Source organism: Pteropus medius, unplaced genomic scaffold, assembly GCF_902729225.1.
Source record: "Pteropus medius unplaced genomic scaffold, Ma_sr-lr_union100, whole genome shotgun sequence".
NCBI lineage: Eukaryota > Metazoa > Chordata > Mammalia > Chiroptera > Pteropodidae > Pteropus > Pteropus medius.
This window is the reverse complement of record NW_024340692.1, coordinates 13,487,972-13,502,780: the sequence shown is the minus strand read 5'-3', so window position 1 is coordinate 13,502,780 and position 14,809 is coordinate 13,487,972. Positions and strand designations below refer to the sequence as shown.

The 14,809-nt window shown below is 41.5% G+C and overlaps 1 protein-coding gene across 1 annotated transcript in view; it reads right to left on the bottom strand.

Annotated features, from left to right (window-relative positions):
- Positions 1-14,108, bottom strand: part of LOC120621278 (histone-arginine methyltransferase CARM1-like) — a 196,344-nt gene extending 182,236 nt beyond the window's left edge. The window contains exon 1 of the mRNA XM_039886560.1: positions 13,608-14,108. Within this exon, the coding sequence (XP_039742494.1) occupies positions 13,608-13,785 (178 nt within the window). The 5' untranslated portion in view covers positions 13,786-14,108. The remainder of the gene's footprint in view (positions 1-13,607) is intronic.
- Between the last annotated feature and the right edge of the window lie 701 nt (positions 14,109-14,809).

Genomic DNA, 14,809 nt, shown 5'->3' with positions numbered 1-14,809 from the left:
CCTGCTATATTTTTATAGCGGTTATTTATAAATGAAAACTGTGCCTCTGCATTTCTGTACAGGACTGGTGGTTTGGAGTGATTTAAGAGATGCTGGTTCAAGAGTATACTCATCTATCCCGGTGTTGAAATGAGGTCAATTTATTAGATGGCTCCTTTTGTGGAATCAGAACTATAAGGGTGGGACTGTTTGTTCTTTGCTTTTTTCTTTTGCCTTGTATGGTCACAAATGTGCTTTCTATTTCTCTTCAACATGTGGTTGTCAAAGTGTGCCTTTTCATTTTAAACTTGTCTCCATTTTAAACTTTCTAGCCTTCACTACCCGCCTGAAGTGTTACATTTCCAAAACTGCGTCTTGATACACGGTTTGCAAATGTAAGTTTCTTTCCTGTTGTCAGTTTTCTGATCTACAGGGTCACCTTTTTTTTTTTCCTTTTTCTTTTTCCAGTATACTCACTCTTATGGTAGACTTTCTCTTCATGGTGATAGTTTTAGATCGGTATCATACCTGCTGCTAGTTCTTCCTTCTCTATTCTATGCAATTTTTCAGAGACTGCCCTTGTAAGCCACAAAGACGTACAGCAGGAGGATGGAGATAACTCACTGGGATTCCATGTTTATTTCTGTAGTTCAGGTATTTTAAAGTTTAAACAGTATTGGTCTTCTTGTTATGCTGAGACCATGAGTTTTAGTTCATTTTATTTTTTGTTTGAGGGAGAGGATATGTTGGGAGAGTAAGATTTATATCATCACTATTAACTCAACTACCAAGCAAATTAAATATTTAATAATATTGTGCTACCACATAAAACATTTCTAATGACTGTCAGCTGTGAGAGCCCTAGGTTTCCACCCTTGTCATAATACCTACCCCAAAACAGGTTTACTAATTCTCTAATTCTGTAGTACATGGTTGGTGTATACTGTTATACCTGAAATGATACAGGAAGACTGGGTATCTCAAAATCACAGAGGACTTACATGTATTTGAAGTTCTGTCCAAAATGATGGACCCTCCCACCCCACCTCCCAGTAGTTAACTAGTTGCAGGTGAAAAATGTGAGACAAAAAGGAAAAGTCGAATGCTGGGAAGCAGTTACATGGTACATAGGCATCCAGGAACAGACGTTTGCTGAAGTCTAATTATAAAAAGATGGACATGGCTTCATGCTTCTTTCTAGCCTTTACTACTCTATTTCTCATGTCTCAGTTCCTCTGTTATGTTTCTTGTCTCTTATTCTGTAACTATTGTGTTACTGATATCTTTAATAGAAATTTCACTCTATAAATTTAAAAGCTGGTGGTCTCCATAGAGATAATTGGGAGGACCAAGTCAAGAAGAGTAAAGGCAAAAATGCACCTTTTCAGAAGTTCAGAGACTGAGTCCACCAACTTCTGATGACAATCTCTGTTTCTCTTAGGTCAAATCATGAAGAGTAAGAATCATACAAAATAACTGGTTATTTCTGATTACTAGTAAGGTGGTATAACGGTGCAAGCACATAAAGATACTCCATAAATAACTATAAATGAACAATTATCAGAAATAATGAAAATGACCATAATAATTCATAATCTTGTACTTGCCAATGACAGAATATACTGCTTTGGAAAATGTTTATTGAAAGGCTACTATCCTGCTTCAAATGATATGAAATTCCTATTTCCTGGGATCTAAGGTGCATGGAGAAAAGTGTCTTCTCTACCCTTGTAAGGAACTTGATTTGTTAGAAATTTCAGGACCTTTTTAAAAGGTGGGTGCTATCCACAGATTGCAAATATGCTTGGCCCCACGTGAACTGAATTAAAAGCATAACAACACATTTAAGAAAGAAATGGAAAAAAGAGTGGGAAAACTTGGAGACGATATCCAAAACACAATGCTTTTTTGAAACAGACATGGCAAATTAGCTCAAAGCAAAGAGAAATGTGATTAATTTACAAGAAAGGATAAAGAAAAATAATCTCACTGCAATAATGGCTGAGTAAAGCTGATATGGATTCTAGGTTCATAGATTCCAAGGAAAAACTACACTTTCTGTCCAGAAGCTGCATAACTATACCCACTAGAGCCAGACTGTATCAAACAACTTTCTAGAAACACAGAAATGAGTAAGACACACACCCTGACCTCACGAAGCTAAAAGTGAAAGGCCATGTCAGAATTTGGGGAAATGCAAAGAAATAGGACGACTGATAATGTACCTCCATTCTAAATACAACATCAAGGAACCAAATGCTTTATGAAACAAACAAAAAAGCCTTCTTGTAAATGAAAAAGAAAAATCACAACTATTCCTGGAAGTCAAGAGCTAAAATTCATATAAGTCAGCTAAGAGAAGGCATTCTAAATAGCCTCTATGGAGACTGCAGAAGAGCTGAACTGGGCATAGAGAGGCGAGCTTCTGCCCTGGCTCTCTTATGTACTAGTCTGGTGAGCCTGTAGATTCATAACACCACTCTGAACTGTAGTCTCTTCTAAAGCTCTTATTAAACAGATTAGAAAATTAACATTCATCACCTATAGCTGACATGTTCTCTGCTCTTCTGATCTGATATTCCTAAAAATCTAAGGAAACAGAATTCCTAACCTTAAGGATTTGTCGTCTGTGAAAACAGGATAAAAAAACTTCTTTCTCCGAAGAAAAATTATAAAATCTGAAATGAGTATCCCTGTAAGGAAAAAAATAAGCTTTATTCAAAGGAAACACATGAAGCAATTACACAGACCTTTCGTTTTCCAAGAACAGAGAAGCATTATGAAGGCTCAGACTCTGGCCCTCTGACTGCTGGGTTTACATCTCAGCTCTGCTCTTTCCTCTGAATGTCTTAGGCCAGTTCCTGAACTCTGCCTCAGTCTTTTTCCACGTGCTGCAGGGTGTCTCACATTAATTTGCAATATTTACAAATACCTTAGGATCTGCCTGTCACTAGCCAGACTTGGTTAAGCTAAGAGCAATGCACACAATTCAGGTTCATTTTCCTCTTCCCCTTTTCTAATCTATGGATTTTCTTTAATCTTTGATTTTTCTGATAACCAAGATCCCAGGCATGGGTATTCTCTCAAGCCTGTCAAGAATCTATCTCTAAACCTTTTAAAAAAATAAATTCTAAACCCATGACTGTGTAAATGTCAAAGTTTCTAAGACATGTTTTAGATAATGACTTAAAGCCATAAAACATGGCTAGTACAGAAAATAGCAATATCCATAGGGTATACCAGTTGTTCATCCTGTAAGATGCAACAAATCCATAGTAAAGGGTCTATTTTCCTTTCACTTTCCTTTCTTCTTTACCTCCTTCGTTCCCTTCCTTTCCCTCCCTCCTTCCTCCCTCACTCTCTCCTCTCTTCCTTCCTCTTCTTTTTCCTTTCCCATCTTGTGCTATCTTCTTTGTTTCACTCTACAAAGCATCACTTTAATTTCTAGTATTTGAAACAACAACTGACTCTGGCTCCCCTGTGAGTGACTTAATAAAAGTACTTTGGTGTCTAAACATAAACACAAGGCAAAACTTATCTTTAATACATCTCTTCCCTGCAAAGAAGAATTAAAAAGGTCTCTAGTAGTGTTTTGTTTTTTACTATAGAAAGCTTATTATTATCTCCTGGGAAATGTAAGTCAACCTTGAGGCTATTATGATGACTCCAGGCAAAGGAATAAAGTCACGATTAAGTAAAGCTGCCTAAAAGTTAAACAGAAGTTACCACAATGAGATTTGTCTTCATAAATAAGGGCCTCTTCCATCCAGCTATCGAAAGTACAGTAAAGAATCTAGAAGTCAAGAGCACACTGGAGCTTATTTTCTATTTCATTGACCAGTGCTGCTCTGTAAAGAGATGTCATATATGTTTATATAGCTGCTTTAGTTCTGCAATTTAAATGCGAACTCCCTGAGATTTCATGACAGGACTATACCTAATAACTAATTTGAAAAAGATTCTTCACATGGTATTTAGCAATTTGTGTTAGAAGCACAAATATATTTTTCTCAAACAGGCCTAGAGGAAGTCCAGCACAAAGACCCTTATGATTTCTGAATGATACTAGAGTGTATACTACTGGAATGTATGCTCTGTAAAAGTGACTTCATTTTGTTCACTCCTTGTGGCGGGCAGACTCTAATATGGCCCTCAATGACCCCTGTCTCCAAGTATTCATGCCATGATGTAATCCTCTCTCCTCAATATGGACTGGCCTACTGACCAATGACTACAACAAAAGTCATGGATGTTACATCTAAGATTAGACTACGTAAGATTGGGACTTTCATTTTGCTATTACTCTCTCTCTTGCTGGCTTTGACAAAACAATTTGCCTTGTTGGGCAGTCCTATATGCCAATAAACTGAACATGACCTCCAGTGAACTGGCAGCCAGGAACTGAAGTCCTCAGTGAACAATTCTTGATGAATTGAATTGAGCCACCAACCAACCATACAAGTGGGCTTTGAAGAGGTTCTTTATCCAGTCAAATCTTTACATGAAACCTTATCGCTAGCCAGAGTCCTGCTAATAGCTTATGAGAGACCCTGAGCAGAGGACCTACCCAATCATGCCCAGATTCTTGACCATAGAAGCAGTGAGATAATCAGTGAGTGTTGTTTAAGCCACTAAGCTGGTGGTTGTTACACTATGCAATAGATAACAAATACACTGCTATTTCTCCTGTGCCTTGAACAGTGCTTGGCTCATAGTAGGTGTGTAATAAATATGAATTGCATGAATCAATAAGTGAAATTAATTCCTGTCACTGATATGGGGAGTGTTACTAAAGAAACTTAGTAAGCTATTCATCACACTGCTGCTGTACACGACACAACGAGGTGAATAAACTCAATTTTCTACAATAAACATGCGACCAAATGCAATTTTCTAAAATAAATATATAGTAAGTAAATACAATTTCCAATAACAAACATGTTAAACAAGCTTTTCAGTCATCATAATAGCCTCAAGGTTGACTTAAATTTCCCAAGAGATAATAATAAGCTTTCTGTAGTGAAAAACAAAATACTACTAGAGACCTTTTTTAATCTTTCTTAGCAAAGAGACTGACCAGGAACTCAATTTTACTATGACAAAATTCAGAATATGCATAGGTCAAATAGTTCTTTCACCTGACCTGGCTAGAGCTCACTATTCTTTATACCTTTATGGTTCCTAATTGGAAAACATGCTTCAACCTTCACATTCATTCTCAAAAGCACTTGGGTCAACCTCTTCCTTTCCTCTCAAGGTTTCTCATTAACCACTCTTGTAATTTGTAGTCTGTGATTCCACCTTGGATTTTAACCAAGAGTAAATAATGTTTTTAATTTCTCATTACAAGTTGTAATAATTGCTATGAAAGCAAGGAAGGTGAGATAAATGGCAGTAGATGCAGTAGGAATTGTGGGTGCTTAGCCTGAGGAAAAGTCCTTTCCGAAAATGTGACTTTCAAAGTTTAAAGGATGAGAAGGACCTACATATACAATGGACTGAGATGGGGATGTGGGTATGGAATGTCGAGCACAAGGGACAGCATATTAAAAGGCCTAGAGAAAAGGTTCCTCAGAAGAAGGTTGATATTACATATCTAGAACAGGAAAGACAACTGTACATATTGCATCTGTTAAAATCACAAAATATATTTTTCTCACACAGTCCTGTGCGAAGCCCAGCATAGACAAAGTATCTTGATGCTTTCTAAATGACACTAGAATGTCCGCTCCATGAAAGTGGCAGCTCTGCTTTACAACTGCTTGTAAAATATCTGTATTATTTGTATTTGAACGTTTTGACAGCATTTACTTTGAAAAGTAATAGAAGACATTTTGAATTTTTGTTTGTTTGTTTCATCATTGTTTATTTTTTCTGTAACTTTATAAGGTAAAAATTATGTCAGCTTCCAGGAGAGCAAACTAAGGTTCAGGCAGATTCAGTAAACCTGCCCAAGGTCACAAAAGCTAGTAAATGGGGTAATCTGATCTGGTTGACTCAATCACGTCACCAGTCTAATCATAAAACAGAGATTAAAATGGTGAGAAGCAAATAACAAAAAAAAGGACACACAATTTTATCTAGATGGCTGGGCTGGAGTTTAGAAAAACCTCAATTCTGTCTAAAATATGCCAAATGCGATACTGTCAGTCAGTCACTCCACCCTCTCACTAAGGCTTCTAAGCTCACTGAAGGATCCAGATCCCTCCAAACTGAGCAAATGTTTCCTTATTCTATAGGCAAATCCAACTTTGGGTTTGTGGCTAGAAGTCCAGCTTCACCATGGATAACTAAACACTAGATGGTATCATGGAAAGGGGGAAGTAGTCAGGTTTTGAGCACAATATATGTGAGACAAAATAGACAAATAAAATATCCTTAAAATTATCTACCCTTCAGGTTACTGTAAGGCTGGAGATAACATGTCTAGCACCTGCCACGCAGGAGTAGCTTAGCTAAATGCAGGTAAATATAATAATCAGAAAGTGATCTGGGATACCCAATAATCTCTCAGACCTGAAAAAAAGACCCTATTTAAGAATGTAAAGTCGTTCCTCTAAGAGAAGGATTTGTCTCCTATTAAAATGCTAACTGGGAAAACGTTTTATATGAAACCCTGGCTAGAAGGAGAGGGAATTGAGGGGTGTAGGAAAAGGCCCCAAGCACCAGGCACTTATAAGGGAGGAAAATCCTGGGAAGGAGGGTTTACTGATAACAGAATGTACTCACTCCACACTTCTGCTTCAAACCGCCAAGAGTAAAAGTGCCCATCACGTGACCTCAGGAGAGGGAGGAAGGGTTAAAAAAAGATTTTCATCATAAGGATGGTTCTAATATGGTGCATTGTCATAAGCCTTGTCTTTAAAGCAATTACTTCAAATATCTGGTGGCCAGTACACAACACAAAGCACAAATATGATTGATCTCAGTGATATTTCATTTTCTTGCCTCAATACGTGTTTTGAGAACTAAATCTTAAAATGAGAGGGCATCTATGCTACCTACAGTTTCCTCACAAGATCTCCATGCCTCTTTTCTCTTCTCAGTGGCACTGACTGTAAATATTAATCAGTGGATTGCCTTGTCTTTGAACTGATTTATTCATCGGCGCTGAATACAGACCACATCTTAGTACAACTATTGAAAACGGGGGAAGAAAGGGATCTTAAAGAGTCTTTATTTGACCAGGAAAACAAGCCTTTTCATCTATTTTCACTCCTGGTGTCTTTAGACTCAGATATACAAGGGCCTTGGATGGTTTTCCGTTTGTCATCCATTCGAGGTGCCATTACTGCCTGACAAAGGAAGGAAACACTTTCTCTTCACTGATGTGTCCCATAATGCTGGAACACAAAATCAGGTCTAGCTGAAAGCCTCAGTTTAGTTGCATTAGATACCTTTTCTTGAAAAGCTATAATGAAATCATGAAAACATTGCTCTTGGTGAAATAACAATAAAAGAAGTTACTGGGCAAGATTCTGACTGTACTTCACATGCTTTAATGACTCTTCAGTGAAACAATAATATCTAAATAGTTGCTGGGATTAAATGGTAGCATGGTGAGTTTTCACTGTGGTTCTAAGGAATAGTCCACTATTTGGGAGAAAAACAACTGTGCCAAAGATCTATGCATTTGTTTTTCAGAGAGTTTGGATGGAGAAGTCTTTGAATAATCCAAGTTTGTGATTATTAGTGGGGAAAGGGGACAAGGAAGGAGATTCTGCATTTTTCCTTCCTCCTGTGTCCATGTGAAAGGAATTTTGCTAGAATGCACAAAGGTTGTTCTTGTCACAGTAACTGGGGCATGAGAGTGGAGGGTGCTGGCATATATTGCAAAAGGACCAGGCTACTAGCTCCTCTGCAATGTCTCTTATGATGAAGAATGTCCCAGCACAAATGCTATTCACGCCCCATTGAGAAATACTGTGCCCCAGTAACAATTCTAGCCTCTCTCCCCACCTCACTCACTCCCCTAGAATTCTCTGATCGATGCCTTTGGGAGAAGGACAGGAACCTACCCAGCCATCTCCCCTCTTGCTTCCTGGTCTGCCTGGCTGCTGAGCAGGTGTTTTCTGGGCTGCTCATCCAAAGTGGTAGGCCTGCATGGTTTTTTTCTTTTGGGGTAGGGGCAAGTTCAATTAAGAAGGGAAGAATTAGAAAGTTTATTGTAGTACACATCAAAACCCATGCTCTCTAATGAGCTTCTCCAGTAATTGTGATGAAGGGGGCTGTTATAACAGCCCCTCCAAAACTCCCAGGGGGAAGGGGAGAGAAAGAGGGAGAGAGAGAGAAAATGAATTACATCCTATGTGACTTGGTTGGTCTAACTGGCAGTTTTAAAACATTGTTCCCAAATTCTTTGACACTCCTCCCATAATGAGGTGGGGTCTACATCCTCTCCCCTTGAACCTGGGTAGACTTGTAACTGCTTTGACCAACAGAGTATGACACAGGCAATATCAATTGATTTCCCTGTGTGGGTCATAAAAAGTAGTGCAGCTTCTGCTTTGTCTGCTGGAGAATTCCTGCTTGGAACCATGAGTCTCCATGGAAGAAGTCCATGGTATGAGGAAACCATGCAGGAGGAAGCCATGCCGCATGGAGAGGCCACATGTAGGCTCCCTATTGACAGTCCTAGTCTTTGAGTCATCTCCACTGTATGTCAAGGCTCTCCAGAAAAACAGAACCCACAGGATGTGTATCTATATAGAAAGTGATTTATTTTGAGGACTGGGCTCACACAATTATGGAGGCTGGCAAGTTCAAAATCTGCGGGGTAGGCTGGCAGAGTGAAGGCTCAGGAAGAGCCAGTGTTGCAGTTCAAGTACTGAGGCCATCTGCTGGTAAAATTCTTTCTTGCTCAGGGAAGATCAGTCTGTGTTCTATTAGTGCCTTCAATTAATTAGATGAGGCCCACCCACATTTTGAAGGGTAATCTACTTTACTCAAAGTCATTAGTTTAAATATTAATCTCATTTAAAACCACCTTAGAAACATACAGAATAATATTTAACTAAATATCTGGGCACATGGTCCACCCAAACCGACACAAAAAAATCAGCCATCATACCTGTCCAGATGGCAGCCCAGCTGAGTGAAGCCTTGTTGGCTCTCCCAGACCAAGCTGGCCACTGGCTGGGTGGTGACAAATGCCCTCAGTTGATGCCACAAGGCACGAGAGAATCCTTCAGCCAAGCCCTGCCTGTTTCCTAACCCACAGAGTCTGAGAACATTATAAAATATTATTTTAAGTCGTTGAGTTTAGAGGTAGCTTTTTACACTCAGATAACTGGAATGCTAACTTTAACTCACATTCCTCTCCATCCCTCTTAACAAGCATCATCTACCTTGGCCATCTCAAACACAGCAACTCCTTCTAGCCTCTGAGCCTTTTTACCTGTCGTTCTTTCTGCCAGTAATATTTTTCCTCCAGCTCTTTGCTTAGCTGGTCCTTCCATTCTTCCTGCCTTAAATCAACTATTACTTCCTCAGAGAGGCCTTCCCTGACCACACTCTCTAAACTGGCCCCCTCTCTCTCTGTCTCAATCATTTTTCATTCTGTTCATTTTCTTCAAAACATTTATCTCAACCTGAAATTATCTTACTGTGTCTTTTGCTATTGTCCTCCAATTAAAATATCAGCTTGATAAAGATGAGTCTTTATCCAGCACAGTGATTAGCACAGAGCATGTGTTCATTAAATATTTGTTGAATAAAAAGTTATGAATGCTTATGTTGTATGACTTCAGGATTCTGTCCATAGGCCTCAACTTACTCTGTTTTCACAGAATTTAATAAAGGAAGATTAAAACTCCTATATGATACAAAGGATGTTTTTCTCTGACTTTTCCTCTGCTTTTGTTCCTCCTCTAATGAGATGAACTAGGTAACGAAAAACCTGGAATCTTTTTACAATACCTCAGAGACAAAACCACTACATTTTTGTACCTGGCTATCTATGTGGCTTATTTATATCTTTTCCTAACTCTTCCAGATTAATTAGAAGATCAGTTTAAACTGAGAAAAGGAAGAAATGTTCCCTCTTCTCTCCTGGAGACCCACTCTACCCTTAGCCTGTGTGTGATACAGTCTCAGCTCCTTAATCTCTTTCTCCTCCAGCCCCCTAGCACAGGGCTTTCAGGGAGCTTGAAAGAAGGGGTGAAGAAGCAGGCCTATTCATCACCAAATTTTTGTTTCCCCTCCATTTTCATACTTGTGGTATGAAAACAATATATATATTTTCCCATCACCTGAACTCAAGTCCTTCCTACCTATAGCTGATTCTTCTTTGTATAAACCACATCTTTTATTTTCTACATTCTGATGCTTTGATATTTGGGACCTTGCTGACCCTGGAGAGGCCACTCCTTCCAGGTTAACCGATTCCTAGATAGCAAACAACTCACCTGCAAGGACACTTTTCAAATACCAACCAATCCAGAGCCCACACCCAACTACCAACTTTACTGGGCTCTCATACTCTGGGGCCACTACCCATAGCCCTAATCGCCCCATGACCCAGTCCCAAACAACTGCAGACAGCCCCTATACCCCAGGCAATGTCTGAAATTATTCAAGCTACCTAATCTAAGCCTGCTTACCCTGCCTTACCCATTCCTTCTCATAGAAAGCACAGTGAAGGCTCCTGTCCACAGTTCCCCTCTCCTCCACTGCCTCCTGACCAACTCTGGTGCTTCTCCATGTGCCCCTCACACACAGTGTGGTGTGCTCCCTCCACTCGGGAACAAACTAACTTTTCAATGGCAAATCATCTCCTGATCTGTATGGACCATACCGTACCTCAAAATTTGTATTGATACGCTGTATTTTACAACATCCTTCTAGACTATAAGTCAGTGTCTTAATCATCGGGGGCAACTCACATTCTGTATTTTAAGTTTTATCTTAGCAATATTTTTAAATTATTGATTTAAATCACTGATTCACTCAAGAAAGATTTATCAATGCCTTGTATGTACTAGGTATCGTGGAAGGCTCTAGGGATAGAAGGATGAATTAAACGTGCTCTCAGGTAGGTGCCTGGTAGGATAAAGACTCAAGAAATATTTAAGAAAAGAATGAATGAATGTCTCCCCAGAGTTCATAGGCTGGAGCCCATTACTTGCTGAATCACCAGGTATGTTCCCTTCATAAAATCATTGTCAGCATTGGAGGCCTTGAAAACAGAATAAACTGATTTGTGTTGTTCTGTTCCACACGAACTATTGTAATTAGGAATCTGAAAGATTGTTCAATTTTTTGAAATTTTTACCAGATTTAATTAAGTCATTTTTGGAACATCTTCACAGAAATAAATCCCACCTATTCCTCAAAACACCCTGAGGACACTGATTTTGGGGACTAGAACATAAATATATTATTATTAACAACCGTGAACACTTATTAAGCTCTTATACGCCAGGTACTGTACTAAGCATGGTGTATGCATTATTTTATCTAATATGACATGTGTATTATCATGCTTATTTAACAGATGAAAAAACTGAAACTTAAATATGGTGAATAATTTGCTAAATGCAACAAAGCTAATAAAAAAGAGCACCAGGATTTCGATCCAGACACTGATACTCCAGTATATACTTGTTTATCAACTAATTCTAGATAAGAACTAGTTTTCTAAAGGTACATCGCTTAGGCCCATTCTTAAAGAACATCAAAGAATTAGGGCCAATCATTTCAGGAGCTATCCTATCCATTCAAAATTCTGTTATGAAATCTACGATATTTGAGTACAGTAGAATCTTCTAATAGTTTATTAGAATTTGTTTTTAAGCTTGCTCTGCCTGGCCATCATCCACAGGGGTCTAGTTGGTCATAGAATAAAATGAGCTATTATTTAAAAAAAAAAAAAAAAAACTCTCCATAGAAGAGTAGTAAGCTTTAATAACTGTAATCATATATAGAATGCATTTTAGGACTCAAGCTGTTAAGAGAGTTCTCTGCTTCCTTGTTAGTAAATCTTTCCCGAGGAATTCAGTTAAAATCTGGTGGCAATGACCGACTGCCTTAGCTTTGATTATTCTTTCTATTTCCATTAGTCTGGTTTAATACATACCATAGAGGTCATCTCTAGACTCCATTTACTGCATTGAGGGAAAGCTTGTACTTCTCCATAAGATAATTATATCTTTATAGTCGAGCCATTGGGGAAAGCATTGCAGAGTCTACAAATTCGATCCCCTTGAACCTCTGATACTTCTTAATGCACATTCGTGGGAAAGAAAATCATAAGATACCAGGTAATGTGTAAATCTCAAATCTGCTCTTTGTTTCCCTTTGTATGGCTACAGATTAAACAAAATTACCGAAACACGCAAACTGAACTCTTTCTGGCACCCTGAGTTTCAGAATTCCCTGGAGAAACACTGAAAGCTACTCTTCTTTTCCCTCTTGCATCCAAAAGAGAAACTAATGAGTTGCTGAGTAAGGCTTTTGATCCCTTGCCAAGCCTCAAGCTTCCTAAGACACTAGTAAAATGGTATCGATAATTCTTTTTTAAAGATGCAAACTTCCCCATCCCCGCCTAGTGTAAAGGGAGAAGACATATGCTTTTACAATAGGCTTTCTTTCATTCCACAATAAGCACTGAGTGCCTACTATGTGCCTGAGTCTGTTCTAAGGCCTTGGAGGAGAATTTGTATCCTATTTATCGCTAAGGAGCATTAGGCAGTACTTGTGAGTTATCTGAAATTCCCATTGGAACCAAGCCACAGCTCAGGGCTCTAAATTCCACTCAGAATCTTAGAAGTTAGGGTGGGAAGAAACCCCTGGAGTCTGGAGCCTTGCAGCTGCCTCTGGCTCTGTTGCTTACACTTACTAGAAAGGGGTCTTTCATATGAGCTGCAAGGAGGTGTGAACCCCTCATATTTATATGCAGAGCTGGCATGCAAGTGTGCGCATTTTAAGGAGGCAGGTTCTATAGATTTCCTTGAATTTTCAAAAGATACAGATCTCACGAAGATTAAAACAGTCTCTTAACATATCGTCAGCTGGAGGTACCCAGGGGATTGCATTTGCACATCCTTGGTAAAAGTCACTGAACCAAAAAGTAATGCCTAGTAGACGCCACACTGGCCTAGACAGCCGCTCGGGCCGGTACACACCCCACTCAGTCTTTCCCACACTCCCAACTTCGCTCCCAGGAAGCTCCAGGTGCGGTTGTAAGGCGGCCCACTTCCATAGAGAGGGGACGAGCAACCCGCATGCCTGGAAGTAAGGGGACATAAGTTTCTGTCGTGCTCTGAGCCTGAAAAGGTTCCCTCTCTTCTCCTGACCTCACTTCGGACATCTTTAAGTTATAGCCAAACCTAGTTTTCTGGGCCTGTCTGCCCTCGGCTTCCGAGTTCAACGAAAGCAATAAAAACCCAAGGGGATGGATTTGGGCCTTTTCGGGACGGGAAGGTGGCTCCGTAGTTCCCTTCAGCTAGCTGTCGGGGTGCACACGTGCGCGGGGCCCCGGAGAGTGCGCGCCCGCCCCCCTGTACGCGCGCCCCTAGCCCACACTGCCCTCGCACGTCCTTTCCACACCACCGCACCCTCCACCCGCGCGCACAAGGGCCGCAACTTCCAAGCGGGACTCGCGCGCGTGGGTCGCGCCAGTACTTCACCGTCAGTCACCGTCGCGTCCGCCTCCTCCCCTGCCGGGTGCACCTCCAGCCACAGAGATTTCGGGTTGGGGGACGAGAGCGGCCCAGCCGCGAAAAGCTGCTCCTCTGTCACGAAGCGCAGCTGCACGCGGTAGTGCAGGCGCACGGGGACCCGCGCTGCAACGGGGGCCGCGGCCATGGTGCGAGCGCCTCGGCCGGAGCCCTGGCGGCGCCTTCTCCGCGCCCTGGACGCCTGGAGAAACCGCCGGGGAAAGGGGAGGAACTTGGCAGCGCTAGCCACTTTCCTCACCTCCGCTGCAAGTTCAGTCTTCGCTCTCTCGGAGACGCCCGCTGCCTTCTCGGACACCTGCCGGCCCCTCCGCACCCCTCCCTCCCCCGGGCGCACGGGCACCCAGAACCCCCCACCTCGCGGGACCGCGCAGCGGACGCGTAAGTGGGCGCAACCGCATAGCGGGGGCCGCAGCTGAGAACACTCAAGTTTGGAGAACGTGCGACGCACCTGGAAGCAGTTGGGGTTTGGAAGCAGAAGGGTGACACCTGCTGTTCGCCCGGACCGCTCTGCGGACGTGGGCTCGGTTTGGACCCGGCCTTGGCCTCTGCTCTCTGCTTGGTGGGTACTCGGTCTCCCCGCGGTTCTGGAGTTACCGGCGTCCACGTGGGAGCAACCGAGCTCTCGCCTGGTTGGCAGGATCCTGACAGCAGCGAGACAGGGGGGAAGCTCGTGGCTTCGTGCGACTGGCTGGGCCCGAAAGATCACTTTGGCCTCCCGTCACCTAACTCTTAACTCAGAATTGAAAACTTGCTGCTGGATTGTGATCCATTTCCCAAGATGTGGGTCGGAAAGGCCAGGAACTGTTGTCCCCAAGTTGACACTTGACTCCAACAGCTACCTCCCGTAGACAGTTGGTTCCAGCGTCAAAGGATGAAGATTGCAAACCCTAGGGAACCAAATCACATGTTGTTAGCCTTCTGAGCAGAGAAATTCTGCCGCACGGGGTTAAGAAAAGGAAGCAGTCCTCCTTTTGACGAGAGTCCCCCACAGTCATAGACTCATGCGCCATAAAGGGAACTTTTTTCAAATTCTGAACCTACTTCTGTGTGCCCTCCGTCTGTGACCTCCTGACAGAATGGATTGCACAGAGGAAACAAGGATTGTAAATACGTTGGGATTCCATGAAGACAATGTCCTTAACTAAGCAGGC